The sequence below is a fragment of the Podarcis tiliguerta genome (genome assembly GCF_965153285.1).
Source record: "Podarcis tiliguerta genome assembly, chromosome: 8".
In the NCBI taxonomy this organism is placed as follows: domain Eukaryota; kingdom Metazoa; phylum Chordata; class Lepidosauria; order Squamata; family Lacertidae; genus Podarcis; species Podarcis tiliguerta.
Genome location: NC_139541.1, coordinates 63,970,710 through 63,984,759, shown reverse-complemented (window position 1 = coordinate 63,984,759; position 14,050 = coordinate 63,970,710). Strand labels below are relative to the sequence as shown.

The 14,050-nt window shown below is 47.5% G+C and overlaps 1 protein-coding gene across 1 annotated transcript in view; it reads left to right on the top strand.

Annotated features, from left to right (window-relative positions):
- The window catches only part of E2F2 (E2F transcription factor 2), a 35,691-nt gene that overhangs the window by 10,636 nt on the left and 11,005 nt on the right, over positions 1-14,050 (top strand). The window contains exon 2 of the mRNA XM_083455650.1: positions 12,899-13,004. Coding sequence (XP_083311776.1) covers positions 12,899-13,004 — 106 coding nt within the window. The remainder of the gene's footprint in view (positions 1-12,898; positions 13,005-14,050) is intronic.

Here is a 14,050-nt window from a genome sequence, read left to right as displayed (position 1 = left end):
AGTCTTATGGTTCCTGCCCATTGAGCTTGGTTTACAGCATGTAGCTTTTGTGGGTTTCCTCTGCCGTTTCATCACAGAGCATCTTTCCCAAGTAAAGGTCTTTGCAAGTAAACTCAGCAATGGAGAGAAGGTCCCTCTGCCATCACCAGTCCTCCTGGCACCTACAGCTGGCTGTTCTATAGAAAGTAGCATGCCAAATTTCAAAAAGTAGGAAACCACCAAAACTGTTGAGATTATTTTTTTTTAATCCCCCCCCCCAAGGGATTGTCTTGCCTAAGATCCAGGACAAAGCGCCACCTTTAAGAAATTCCCCCCCAAACGTCAATTCCGCCTTTGAAATCCTGGCACTGTCCAAGAAATTCTGGACATATGGCAACCCTATGCTAGGTCAGTGGAAGAATGAAGATCTGGGGTGGTGTGACTGTTCAAGAAAAAATTAGATGATATTTTGGGTTGGTTTTTTTTAAATGCAAACTAACATGTTATAAGCCTTACTGTTTTTCTTTAAAAAGACCACACCGCTATATCCATGACCTGTCAAACACATTTGGTTAAACTAGCGGGCATAGGGGGATCACTAGGCTACGCAAGCTATGAAGGGAGTTTTTATGGTGTGATGTTTGTAGTGTCTATTTGTTCTGCTCTATGTTGCCAGATGGCGATCCTGCAAGGAGCCATGATCATTTGGCTCGGAGTCACAGCTATGGCTGCAGTGGAATGCCAGGTTTTCACTGCTGGAGAGAACTGTGCTCCCTCGTGCCCCTGCCAGTGCATGATGGGATTTCGCCAATGTCTGGCTATTTCTTGGTCAGAAGGATTCCTCCATTCTGCACAATGTCCACTTACTACGTGTGTTCTGCAAGAGGGACACTGCTACCCACTTGGCAAAAAGGTCTAATTCTCAGTTATTAATCTTGCAGAGAGGTGCAGGATATAGGAGACATCTGCAGCAATTATATTTTGGATATGGTAGAACCTGCTGGATCAGGCCAGTTGCGGAGGCAGAGCATAGCCATCATGGCTAGTAGCCACTGATTGCCTTAGCATTATTGTCTAATTCTCTTTTAAAGCTATTCGGCTATTCAGGTTGGTGGCTCCCACAGCCTCCAGTGGGAGCAAGTTCCATAGTTTAATTAATTGCTTTGTACTTTTAATTAAGCACTGAAATACTTTTATCTGTCTCAAATCTTCCAATATTTGCTCCATCCCCTTGATCACCAGTTTCCCTTTTCTGAACATTTTCCAACTCGACAAAATCTTTTTGGAGGTGAGGCGACCAGAGCTGTGTTCCAGATGTGGTTGCACCATAGATTTGTATGATTGCATTATGCTATCTGCAGTTTTATCTCCAATTCCCTTCTTGCTGATCCCTAGCATGGGATTTGCCTTTTTCACATCTGCTGCACAGTGGATTGACGTCTTAATCAAGCTATGCACTATGACCCCAAGGTTTCATTCCTGGTCAGTTACTGCTATTTCAGACTCTATGGACTTATATGTGAAGCTGAGGGTCTTTTCTTGCTCTGGCATGCATTACTTTACACTTGTTTGCAATGAATTGCATTTGCCATTTTACGACCCATTCATTCATTTTGGAGAAGTTCCTTTTGGAACTTTTTGCCATCGCTTTTTGTGTTAATGATCCTGAACAATTTAGCATCATCAGCAATCTTGGCCACCTCACTGGCCACCCTAATTTAAAATTATTTATGAACAAGTTACCATAAGTAGCTCAGGTTCCAATACTGATCCTTAGGGGATTCTGCTTTTTACATCCTTCCATTTGGAGAACTGTCCATTTATTCTTACCCTCTGAATTGGTTTCTGCCAAACCAATTCCTGATCCACAAGAGGACCTCTCCTCTTAGTTTTTGTGGAGATGCCTTCAAGTCCAAGTGCACTATGTAATCTGTGGGCACCCTCATTTGCTGGGCATTTGAGTGGAGTCCTGAGATGGAAAAGCTGTTTATTAGTGCAATATGTTCTTCCTATGTATTTTTTTTTTTCTGGGGCCAAGCTGCTTGTATTTCCTATTTGCACCAAAGTTTTTCCCATTACAAAAGTTCCTGCTTGCACACTTGAAGCTTACTTGACATGGGGGCCAGAGTGATACCAGTAATTGCCTTCTGCTATGTACCCTATCCGAGTGTTGTGGCTCCCATTGCTGATATGTTTTAATTGGCTGCAGAGTTAGTTGGCATCCTGTGCTCAGTTGTGGCTGAGTGGGAAGCAGCCATCTTGGTCTCCCCACTGAGCCAGTGACTGTGTAGTTGCTTACAACAGCTCTTTTGGTGTTTTAATGTTTTGCTGGTGGTGCAGGCAGGATTTTGGCTGGTGGAGGATAGGATCTGTGCTAAGCTGCCCTTTCTGTCAACTTAACCAGGGTACCATAGAACTTCACATTGACATAATGTTATGCTGCTGTCATGAGGGATTTAGGAGCAATCCTTTTTTTTTATCTAGCCCACATAACTTGAAGTTGGGATTGTGCTGTGAGATCTCTTTAATTAGGTGTCAGCCCTAGAAAGAATAGTTGGAAAAGAGCGGGGGAAGGAATCTGACTATGCCTGTTCAATGTGCAAATTATGAATATTTATAACTGTGAAGCAGACTGCTCATTTAGGGTAAGAGGGACGAAGTTAAGCCCTAGCCTTACTCTCCTGTAGAAATCAAAGGGCCTGTTCAAAGGTAACACTAAACTATGGATTTGGGCAAAGTCCTCTTTACCATGTCCACAAGCAGGAGATTGGCAGCTTCTAGTTCCACTTTTAAATTACCCATAGTTCCCAACTGCATCCAAACTCTGGGAACTGGCTAGCTTAATTTATGGTTAGTGAGCAAGCTAGAACTGTGAGCCATAGTTTGATCCTGACTTCTTCTTTTTTTGAACTCGACATAGTTTAAACCAGCGATGGAAAACCTGTGGTCCTTCAGATACTGTAGGCTTACAAATCCCATTTACCTGATTATTGGGTTTGATGGGAGTTGGAGTCCAACAACCATGGTAGAGCCAACGTTGGTTTAAACAAAGTTTATTTACTTTTATTTATTTATATAAGCATTTATATACTGCCCTCGCAGAACATCAGGGTGGTATACAACAGCACAAAAACATTTAAAAACAATACAAAGCAATAACTAAAACCAGTTCCTTCTGATACCCTGGTGCCCAAGTTGTGTAGGGCAAGGAGTAGCTGGGGTCCATTGGGACTGCTAGGGTGGAAGGCAGAGTGATAAGCAATAGATGGAGCCTATTCTAGCCCCGTTTCCCGCCACAAATCCTCCTCCTTGCTGAGTTATTAGGTGCAGTGCCCATCAGGCCGGCCAGCATTGCCAATGGCCAGGGATAACTGGAGCTGTAGTTCAGCAACATCTGGAGGTTCCACAGGTTAATCACCGCTGAATGGGCCCCATGCATAGTTTTCAGGGGGTATAAAGATTTCTGTAGAGGGCTGGATAGCCTTGGGAGCTGCTGTTCTTGTATTTTCATGGTGGAAATCCTGTTCTGTCTGTGCATGAAAGAGAGAGAAGGAGAGAGTGGGTGTGTACCATAAATGCTGTGGTATTCTGTGATAATGTAGCAGAAGGGTTCCCACGCCCTGGAGAGGGTGTGTGCATGTTTTGGGGAAAGGAGGGAGGGGGGTTGAATTCAGGGCATGACATATCTGCCTGGGCAAGGCTAGAGCGTGGCGGGGCTCTGTTCACAGTTCTGCCACCAGAATCCTCTCTCCTCCTCTTTTTAAAGAAATGTAGGCCCCCTCGGGGCTGGGTTTGGCCTTCGTTTTTGGCTGTAAATGAAGGGAATGCTTGCCTTACAACCAGGGTCTTTTCACCTGTTTGAGGCTCCCGCTTGTCTTGCCATCCCTCCCGTCCCCTTGCCCCAAGGGATTGTGGGAAATTTGCCAAGGAATGCCTGGCTAGGTTGAGGCCTAGTAGTCAAATGAAACGTTTGTCGATAATGCCATTTGCTGGGAATGAAAAGGTGGGGTGCAGGATCCTGTTCTCCACCTCTTCATTTAAAAAAAAAAAAAAGAGTCCCTGAAAAAGGAACTTTCATCTTCTTACATATAAATCAATCAATAAATGCAAATGTTTAATAAGAACTGTCTCATGTACAAACAGGGCAGGGCACTGAGGCCTCCTTGGCTTCCCACTCCGACCCACCAGCAAGTTTCTTTGCTTAGCACCAGCCATGGCTGCAGCAGAGGCAGGGCATTATTTCTCTCTCCCCAACTCGGCTGGCTTCTCTCTCTCCCTCCAGCCCCCGACACCCCCAATTCCTTTTGGCTACAGGCCTGTCAAAGCTGAGGAGATGGGAAAAGGAGGAGGGCTCTTCTGTTCCATTATCAACGTGGCAGCTTGGGCGGCCAGCTGTCATGCGGCTAATCCTGCTGGTGGTGGGGGAATGACAGGATCGCGCTAGGTTGGGCCAGGCAAAGCAGCTGCTCCCTGGCCTGCTCTGCTACTTCCTTTTGTCCTTTCCCCACCAAACGCCCTCCTCCCCTCCTTGGGGACTTGTGAATGCATCCTTCTCCCTGTTGCGGAGGCGGCGGAGGGGAGCGGACAGGCGGGCGCTGGGGACTCTTGCCTTGCATACATGGTGTGTGGATGGCTTGTGTAGTCTTGACCCCTCCACCCCTTGCAGACGTGGGGAACTTTTCCTATAGGGCTGCCATACGTCGGGGGGTTGGTTCCAGAAGGAGCTGGGTTGCCTTGGATCTTCAGCAAGTAAACCAAGAATTCACGTGGGGTTTTTTTTGGGGGGGGGTGTCTACTTCTTGAAATATGGCAACCCTATTTTCCTGTCTCCTATTCTTTCCATAAGGCTGCTGTGGGGACAGGCCATAGCTCAATGGTGGAACTGCTGCTTTCCATGCAGAAGGTCCAAGGTTCAGTCCCTGGTTGGGTTGGGAATGTCCCCAACCTGAGACATCAGAGAGCAGCTGCCACAGCATAGAGAATTACAAAACGAGGTTGGCCAATGGTCTGATTCTTGGCCTATGAGGGCCTTTCAGCTCTCCACTAGGACCACATCTGCAACATTCTTTGAAAGCGCTATTGTGCTGCTTCTACAACCATGCCTTCCCCAAAGAAACCTGCCTGGTGAAGAGAGTGCCCAGGCAGAAGGCAGAACCCCTTCCCAAGCTCTCATTTGCTCTTGTTGGAACTAGTGAGGAAAGACAATCAGAAGCCTTCTCTTGCCACCAGCAGTTGAAAATGCTCTAGCTTACACTTACTCTCTTCAAACTCGGGTGCAAAAATGGCCCTGCCCCTCTCTTCCTCTTGTGTTTATTTTCTGGAACCCATCACCTCTGATCACTGGTCCTGCTAGCTAGGGATGATGGGAATTGTAGTCCAGCAATAGCTGGAGACCCAAGTTTGAGAAACACTGCATTAAGGGATGCCAACTAGGGCTTTAAAAGTAAGCAGTACCCACACCAGACATTTAAAGCACTATTCAACTATTTCAATAGTCATGGCATCCCCCAAAGAAACCTGGGAGATACAGTTTGGTAAGGGTGCTGAGAGTCAAAGAAGATGCCTTTCTGCTTCAGAGAGCTACAATTCCCAAAGTTCTCTGGGAAGAGGGATTGACTGTTAAACCTTTCTGGGAATTGCAGCTCTGTCAGGGGGATAGGGGTCTCCTAACAACTCTCAGCATCCATAATAAACTACAGGTAGACATGCAGCATTTCAGCTACATGGCTGAAATGACATAACAACCACCACTTCACAGTTTTGGATGCCACACATTCATTCAGCTTTTTAAGCAACTAAGCTACGGGTTCCAACTATGGGAAAATGCCAGCATACAATTATCATGTGGCAGTCTGCATTGCTCAAGACGTCTTAGTTTGGAGGAGGGGGGAGATGGCTAAACTGGGGGTTTCCAACATGGGGACAGAAATCCTGATTGACCAAGGTTCCATTCTCTGTGTTGGAAACTCTTCCTGAGTAGAAACACTATTTCAGATTAATCCTGATCGCATGTTGGCTAAGGGTGTGCCCATCATGCTTTGCTGTTGAGCGGGTGGAGCTTGCCTTGCACATTCTCACTTTCCCCATAATGTGCTTGCCCTTGAATTCCTTCATAGGGCTAGATGATGGTCTCCCAGTGTAGCTTTGAGTGCCAAGCAATACAGTGTCCGCTGCAGGGCTTTTGTCTTTCTGGATCAGCCTTTGATGGGTGTTGTGTTTGGGGCCAGGTCAAGGGCCATGCTAAGCTGATGATCTCTTCCATTTCTCATGACCTTACGACAGGAAACGAAAGTGCGAGCAGCGGCAATAGTGCTGCTCTGCGCGTGCCCCACCGCCTTTCTTGTTGTTGCATCTGAGCCTTCTGCTCTTGGCTGTTACCGTTTTGCAGCTGGGATGTGCAGAACTTTGACCACAGCTGGTGTGGCGTGCAGCTCCTCTGCAAGCAAATTGAATGTAGGGCAGTGCTATGGTAGCTGGCAAATGGCTTCACGGCAAATGCTCTTTGCCTCTCAACTGCTCACCTGGGAGCCGTTGCTGCCGTTGCAGCTGCCAGTCCGCTGGTGAGTGTTTTGCAATGTTTACTACGATCTTAGATGCCTGTTATATTCATCGCATGAAGGGTTGCCATGTGTAAACAAGCAGTAACTGAATGTTGCAGACGATTCTGAAGGAGGCGAGCAGAAAAAGCCGAAAGAGGTCACATCACTTGCTTATGTTATCTGTCCTTTGGGCAGCTAACTCTTTAGCTGCTTAAGAAGCAGTGGCTGGTGCCCATTGGGGGGGGGGGGGCAGAAGGCAGGGAGCCCAAACAGTAGGTGGAGCCAGAGTCAATAACAGGCAGAGCCAAACAAGTGTTTTGTCCCCATCCTCCTCCCTGCTGAGTTCTTCAGGGGCAAGACGGAAGCTAAGCAGACAGACAGAACCACCTCTTGACCTGCTGTAAGAAGGCAGGTAGGGGTTGACTGAGGACAGTGCCCCATTCACTCGATAAGGGAGCAGGCTCTGATCCTACTGAAAAAAAGACAAGCATTGATAGATCAAGGAAGACAAGTGATAGTTCTGTGGTCCCCTTTGGATTTCTTTGCCTATGACTGGGTGGGGGACCCTTTAGAAGTCACAACAGCTTGACTTACACCTGGCTAGTTCTCTCTGGGGTGTATAATGTTTAGCCAGGGTCTGGCCACCTTCCCTCTTTTTCAACTTCTATAAAAATCATACCGGCAGGAGCAACCTAGAGTCCAGAGGAGGCTGCCGTGGGGGTCATCCAACTTCAGAGTTGGAAACAGAAGCTGGGAGCCCACTAGAGCAGCCCTTGACGTTCCTGCTAAGATTCAAGCACTTTCAGGTGTCTTAAAAAAAGAAAAAGAAAAGCTGACCAGCCAACACAGTTGTCAAATTTTGTTTTTGGGTAACTGGTCTTTTTGATGGTCTTCATTTGCTTTTAAAGGTTTTTTACGTTGCTGTACGAAGCCTTGATGTTTTGTGAGAGGGAGGGTATATCAATACTTTTATTAATTGAATGGTTTTTGAAAAACGTAGCCGTTTGCAGCAGGGCCTCGCTTGTTCGCAGATAATATGCATTTCTCTCGCCTGGCTATCAGAGAGTAGCGGGTGGCAGGAGGCGGGGAGGGGAGCAGAATAACTTTGCAAAAGCATCTTTCTATCTCTCTCTGGGTGTGAGACAGAACAAGAGAAGCACAGAGCCCATTTGTCTCGCCTTGCACTGTGGGAGGAGGGTTGGCATCTTGACTTGGCGGGCTACTGGACCCCTCCCCGGATTGTCTGCCCTGTCAAAGCCACCTGTTGCTCTGCGGCCTGCAAGTTTGTGGCTGACAGATGTACCGCATGGGGAGCAGAGGGAGCAGAAAGCATTGAGACCCCAGAGAACCCTCCTTGGCTCTGATCTGCCCGGCCTGGTTTTTTTTAAAAGGCAGGCAGGAGAAGGTGGTACAGTGGGTTCTGCTGCTTGGGGTGATGCTGTTTGCTTTGGCAGGTGTTTCCCGTACAGCTGGGTTTAACCATATGGGTGCCCACAGAGACTTGCTGAATGAAAAAGAGGAGGATATCCGTATCTCGGTTCGCTGTGTTCAAACCAAAGTGATATAAAGAAATCTTCAAGCCCGCTTGTGCGGAAACCTCTGTGCATGCTTTATTTTAAATATTAGGATTTCTTTTCAAAACATAAAGAGCCAAATATCCATCCTGGCAGCAGGAGGAATTATTATATTTAGTTTTGTGTGTTTTTTTGTCTAGCCCTCTCTCTGTATGTACATCGAAGACAATGTTAACTGAAAACTGCACTGTGTATCCATGCAGAACACACAAGCCTGACCTGTAGACACCGGACACTATTGTGTGTGTACATGCTTCACTACAACCATGCTAGAGTCTTGACCCTTTTTTAAAAGAAAAGGAAACGAATTTTGCAGGAATCAAATGCTGCCCTATAGCTAATTTCTCTCTGAAACTGTAAGACATGGGTAGGCAAACTAAGGCCCAGGGGCCGGATCTGGCCCAATCGCCTTCTAATTCCGGTCCACGGATGGTCTTGGAATCAGTGTGTTTTTACATGAGTAGAACATGTGCTTTTATTTAAAATGCATCTCTGGGTTATTTGTGGGGCATAGGAATTCGTTCTCCCCCCTGCCCCAAATATAGTCTGGCCCCCCACAAGGTCTGAGGGACACTGGACCGTCCCCCTGCTGAAAAAGTTTGCTGACCCCTGCTGTAAGACAAAACAGTGGCAAACGTGGGTTCCCAGAACACAATAAGCCGAACACATTGCAGAGCCAAGTCAGAATTCTTTTAAAGGCTTCTACAGAAGAGGGAACTTTAGCCAGTGGCACTAGTTGTACTGGATTGAGAAAAGCAAATCTGGTGTTATGTAGTGGTTAAAGTATTGCGCTTTGACCTGGGAGACCAGGGTTCAAATCTCAACTTGGCCACGAAACTCACTGGGTGATCTTGGACCAGTCACCATCTCTCAGCCTAACCTGTATCACAGGGTTGGTTATATCCATTTATTTGCGTATATATATAAATTATATACCACTGTGTCATAAATTATATATATATATCACAGTGGTTTACAACAGTAAACCTGAACGCTGGAAGATTCAGGACAGAGAAAAGGGGCTATCTTTTTCACACAGTGCATAGTTTAACTATGGAACTCGCTGCCTCAAAGATGTGGGCATGGCTGCTCCCTTGAATGGCTTTAGAAGGGTCTATAAGTCATAGAGAACAAGACGCTCAGTAGCCGCTTTGCTCCATCTTCCTCCCAGGGACTGGCTTGCCCTGTTCTCTGCTCCTGTGGCTCCCATTGGGCCGAGTGATCCAGTAGCAGGGAGGAAGCACTTGAGGAGAAGGGCAGGCAGCATGGGAGCAGTCTGGCCGCTAGGCAGGAAGTGGGCAGGAAGCGATAGGGGAGTTGGCTGACTTGGGCCGCTGCTGCCTGCCCTTATTTTTCCTGTCGGCCGTCTTTGCCTATAGCTCCTGCTTGCATTTTGAATGGGGTTAAGGATAGGTGTCCTCCTGTAAGTTGGCGCTCATGCCTGCGGACCCTTTCTGCATCTTTTCAGCGGCCAGCCCTTAGCTGAGCAGCTGTGGGATTTCAGAACCTAACTTTATAACGGCTGTAAATTCTATGCCTTGATTCATTCTCTCTCTGGTACTAGAGAAAATGCTTTGTTTGCTTGCTTCAGTTACATTCCCATCTCTGCAGAGCTCTAGGTAGCAAACATGGTTCTCCCCATCTCCTTTAAGCCCCCCACAGCAGCCCTGTGAGGTAGATTAGGCCGAGAGGCAGTGAGCGGCTCAAGCTCACCCAGTGAGCTTCATGGCTGAGTGGGGATTTGAAGGCCGACCCTATAACCACTATACCACACTGGCTGTCCCACACGGTCTTTGTTGGTAGACCTGGACCTGCCGTGTTAGCATCACAAAGGTCTTTTAACCAGTGTTAGAAATTAGCCTGGTGCCAGGCGTGTTTTGCAACATGCTAGCTGTTGGAACTGCCCTTCTGCCCATGGTAACTTGCCAAAATAGCAAAAAGTCATATTTGTGTGCTCTCTGAACCTTCTGAGCATCACAGACGCATTGCACACATTCAGCCTTGTTGCATTTCCTCTCTCCTCTGTCTGTCCTCCCCCTCCTTCCCCCCCTCTTTTTTGGCATTTCCCCCATTGGGATTCCCCCACCGGAAAACCAAACCCCACCCTCACCCCAATACTAACAGCAGCAGACTGGCGTCTGCTTGCTTTCTACTGAAATTGGTCCCTCTCCAATGTGGTATAATAATTAGGTTGCCTCAGACCAGTAGAATCAGCTAGTTGCTGCAAGCTGGGAGTTAGTGCTCATCTTTCTTTGTAGGAACGCTAAAGGAAAAATCTCCCTTCGTTTTGCTCAACAAGGTGCGTTGTGTTCTCTTTGAACTTAAAACTCGCTACTAGCAACCTGCTTCAGCATTTAAGATCTGCTGCTAGCAACTTCAGCTGGGGCTGACTTGGTGTCTTTTGCCGTATTTCCATAGGTGTCTCTCAGCCTTGAACTGCTTGACCACCACCTTGTTACCTGTGTTCACTGGCAGAAATCTGCAGCAAAGCTGCTCTTACCTCCCACTCTCCACCCCCCCCCCCAAAAAAAAACAACAACCTGCTGCTTCAGCAGACATGTTTCTCTGCAGGGTTGGGCTGAAAGTCATATAGAAACATGTAGCAATCCATCAAGCAGTCAGTCCTAAAGGCTGCCCTGATAAGATCAGGCCTTTTCCCTTTGCTTTGGCTGCTAGCCAGGTTGGTAGCAAACATCTCTCCTCAAGAGAAACACTGTATTCTTGAACCACTTGTGTTCTTTGATTATAAGAACGTACAGCCCGTGGCATGTGCGTCTCAAGACAACTTTTCCAACGGGTTGTCGACAAGCAGTGGAGCCAGCGTTTGAAACTCAGGTATATAACCTAGGTGCCAGATGGCACCTTAAACCTAGGTTACGGTTGTGACAGCAAGACCCTCTTGGTCCCTTCCCGTGCTACAGGTCTATGATCTCGTGTACATTGCTTGCCACTTGCTCTTTCAATAATTCGCTTGTCCCACTATGCAAGGAGGAGAAACACACCCAGTGGAAATGGTATTAAAGCAGAGGTTTTAAAACTGTGGTTGCGAACCTGGCAACCAGAAATCTCCACATGGTCCCGTACCAGTCGCAAAAAACTCCTGGCACCTGGCTATTATCTAACACGAGTGAGAAGGGCAGCAGGAGCGAATTTCTTCTTCCCCTTTTCTGTCCTCGGCCTGATTAACAAAATTAACTAGGCCCGTCCATGCACTGAGATCAGCAAAGGAAGCCCTGTTTTGGTTTAAACCATGAATCATGGGTTAATAAACTAGAATATGCACAATCAACGTGTACCTGCAAGCAGCTGCCTTGTTCTACACAAGCGAGCAAACGAGCCAAGCAGTTGCTCTTAACCATAGTTTGGTGTTACATCCAAATTAGGAAACTATGGTTAACAGCTTCAAAACGTGTGAGGATTTGCATGCCAGCTTTAAACCACGATAGAAATTTGAAGAAAGTGGATAGAATCCCCCCCCCCCATGCCCTATGTCATTGGAACTTGTAGACATCCAATGAGGCTGGAAGTTAGAAGAGCCAGGGCAGTTTTTTGTTTTTTTTAAAGGACTTTTTCTTGCAGCGCAGTTAACTGTGGAACTCACTTCCACAGGAGGCAGCGATGGCCATCAACTTGGATAGCTTTAAAACAATATTAGACAAATACATGGAGGAAAAGGCTTTCGGTGGCTACTGGCCATTAGGGCTATGTTCTTCCTCCACTCTCAGAGGCATTACATTGCTGGAAATGGCAGGTAGAGGTTGATGTTGCGCTCATGCCCAGCTTGCAGGCTTCCCACTGGCATCCAGTTGGCCGCTGTGAGGACAGGAAGCTGACCTGCATAAGCAGGCCTGGCTCATGTTCTTATGACGCAGGTGTCTTTTGTTGAGTTATTCTATTATCTCGCTGTATTTCTGCCCCACTTTTCTATGAACTATTTTCACAGCAGCTAACAGTCTGAAAGGTGGTCATACTTGAACAGAGGAAAACCAGAGAGAAGCTCCCGTGGGCTGCTCTTAAATTAGGAATCTGCCATACACCAGGTCAGACCACTTGGCCAGTATTGTCTCGGTTAGTATAGTTCACACTGGCGGGCAGTGGCTCTCCAGGCAGAGGAAACTCCCAGCCCTACCTGGAGATGCCAGGGATTGAACCTGGAACTTTTTGCAGGCATTGTAATTTCTCTGCCATTGAGCTGTAGTGAGGCTCAATGCCCCAAGGCTCAAAGCATCAAGAAGTTCAACTCTACTCATTTGGGTCCAAATAGAGACAATGGTATGGTTTCCCACTACAGATGTTCTTTAACTCAGCAACGCCAAGCTGATTGTTTTGCCACCTACGTATGTTAGTGGCCACCTGTTTGCTTGTGCCCTGTTTTGTTCTTTGAGTCCAAGGGACGCTGGTGGCACTGTGGTCCAAGCCACTAAGCCTCTTGGGCTTGCCGATCGGAAGGTCGGCGGTTCAAATCCGCACGATGGTGGTGAGCTCCCGTTGCTCTGTCCCAGCTCCTGCCAACCTAGCAGTTCAAAAGCATGCCAGTGCAAGTAGATAAATAGGTACCACTGTGGTGGGAAGGTAAACGGCATTTCTGCGTGCTCTGGTTTCTGTCATGGTGTCCTATTGCACCAGAAGCAGCTCAGTCATGCTGGTCGCATGACCCAGAAAGCTGTCTGTGGACAAACGCTGGCTCCCTCGGCCTGAAGTGAGATGAGCGCCGCACCCCATAGTCAGTTAACTGTCCAGGGGTCTTTTTCTTTGAGCTCCTGTTGGTAACTTAACCATGGCAACCTTTCTCTCCCTTCTTTCTAGGCCAAAAGGAAGCTGGATCTGGAAGGAACAGGCCAGCAGTGCATCCCAGAGTTCCGAACCCCAAAGGGCAAAGGAAGGACGCTCCCGCATATCCCCAGTCCCAAAAGTAAGTGGAAGCAGAGGTCCTGGGTGGAGAAAAGGTTGCATTCTTTTATTTGTAGTTGCCATTTTTTTAAAATCTACAAATCAAGTTTCTAGCCCTTATGACTGATTAGCTTGGAAGCCATGTGGGCAGCGTCCCGGAAAGTATGTGTATGTACTGATGAAATAGAAAAAGGTAACTCAGTGTACAAAGTCACTTTTTAACACACATGTGGCTGTACTGTATTGCACATCATAGAATTGTAGAGTTGGAAGGGACCCTGAGGGTCATCTAGTCCAACCCTCTACAGTGCAGGACTCTTTTGCCCAATGTGAGGCTCGAACGCACGACCCTGAGATGAAGAACGCTAGTATATGTCACCGCAGGGTGTGGAAGAAGAGAGATCAAAACCTACAGGTGGATTGGCGGGTGGTTTGTGGGTGTTTAATAACAGGGATAACAGAAAGCTGGTTTCCCCCACCCCTTGTCTAAATTAGGCTGTTAGAATCTCTGGTCTGTAGTAACTCAGATGCAGATTTATGCCTGCAGCTGCAGGTCACTCCAGTGTATGGCAGCAAGTAGATGTTTGGCTCCTCCCTGCAAGCTACCATTTCCCACCTAGCCCCGCCCCTGCTGTGATTTTGCACCTGGCAGGGAAATTGCAGGGCTCCTGCCTTGGTGTGTCTCGGTTGAAAGGCACTTCCCTTCCCATCCGTAGCAAAAGGAAGAGGAGGCAGCGATGGCAAAGGAGCAAGCAAACGGGGAAAGCAAGCACTTTCCAACAACAGCGAGGGGAAAGGTGGCCACAATCCTGCAGCCAGCTAGAAGGAGATGCCATCTGCCAGCGTTGAGTCAGGGAAGGCTTGCGTTACTTTCTTGTAGCACGCAAGCGGCTTAGATCTTGGCAGATCTTAGGAAGTTGCTTTTTGCAGAGTAGGGTTATTAGGCAGTGAATGAGGGACAGCCGCCTTTCCCCCTCCACATACAACTGTCCTTCCCATAGGGGCATTTTCTGGGACTCAGAAGGGTCGAGCAAGAGGCTTATTGTAGCTTGAAGCAGCAGCAGCAGA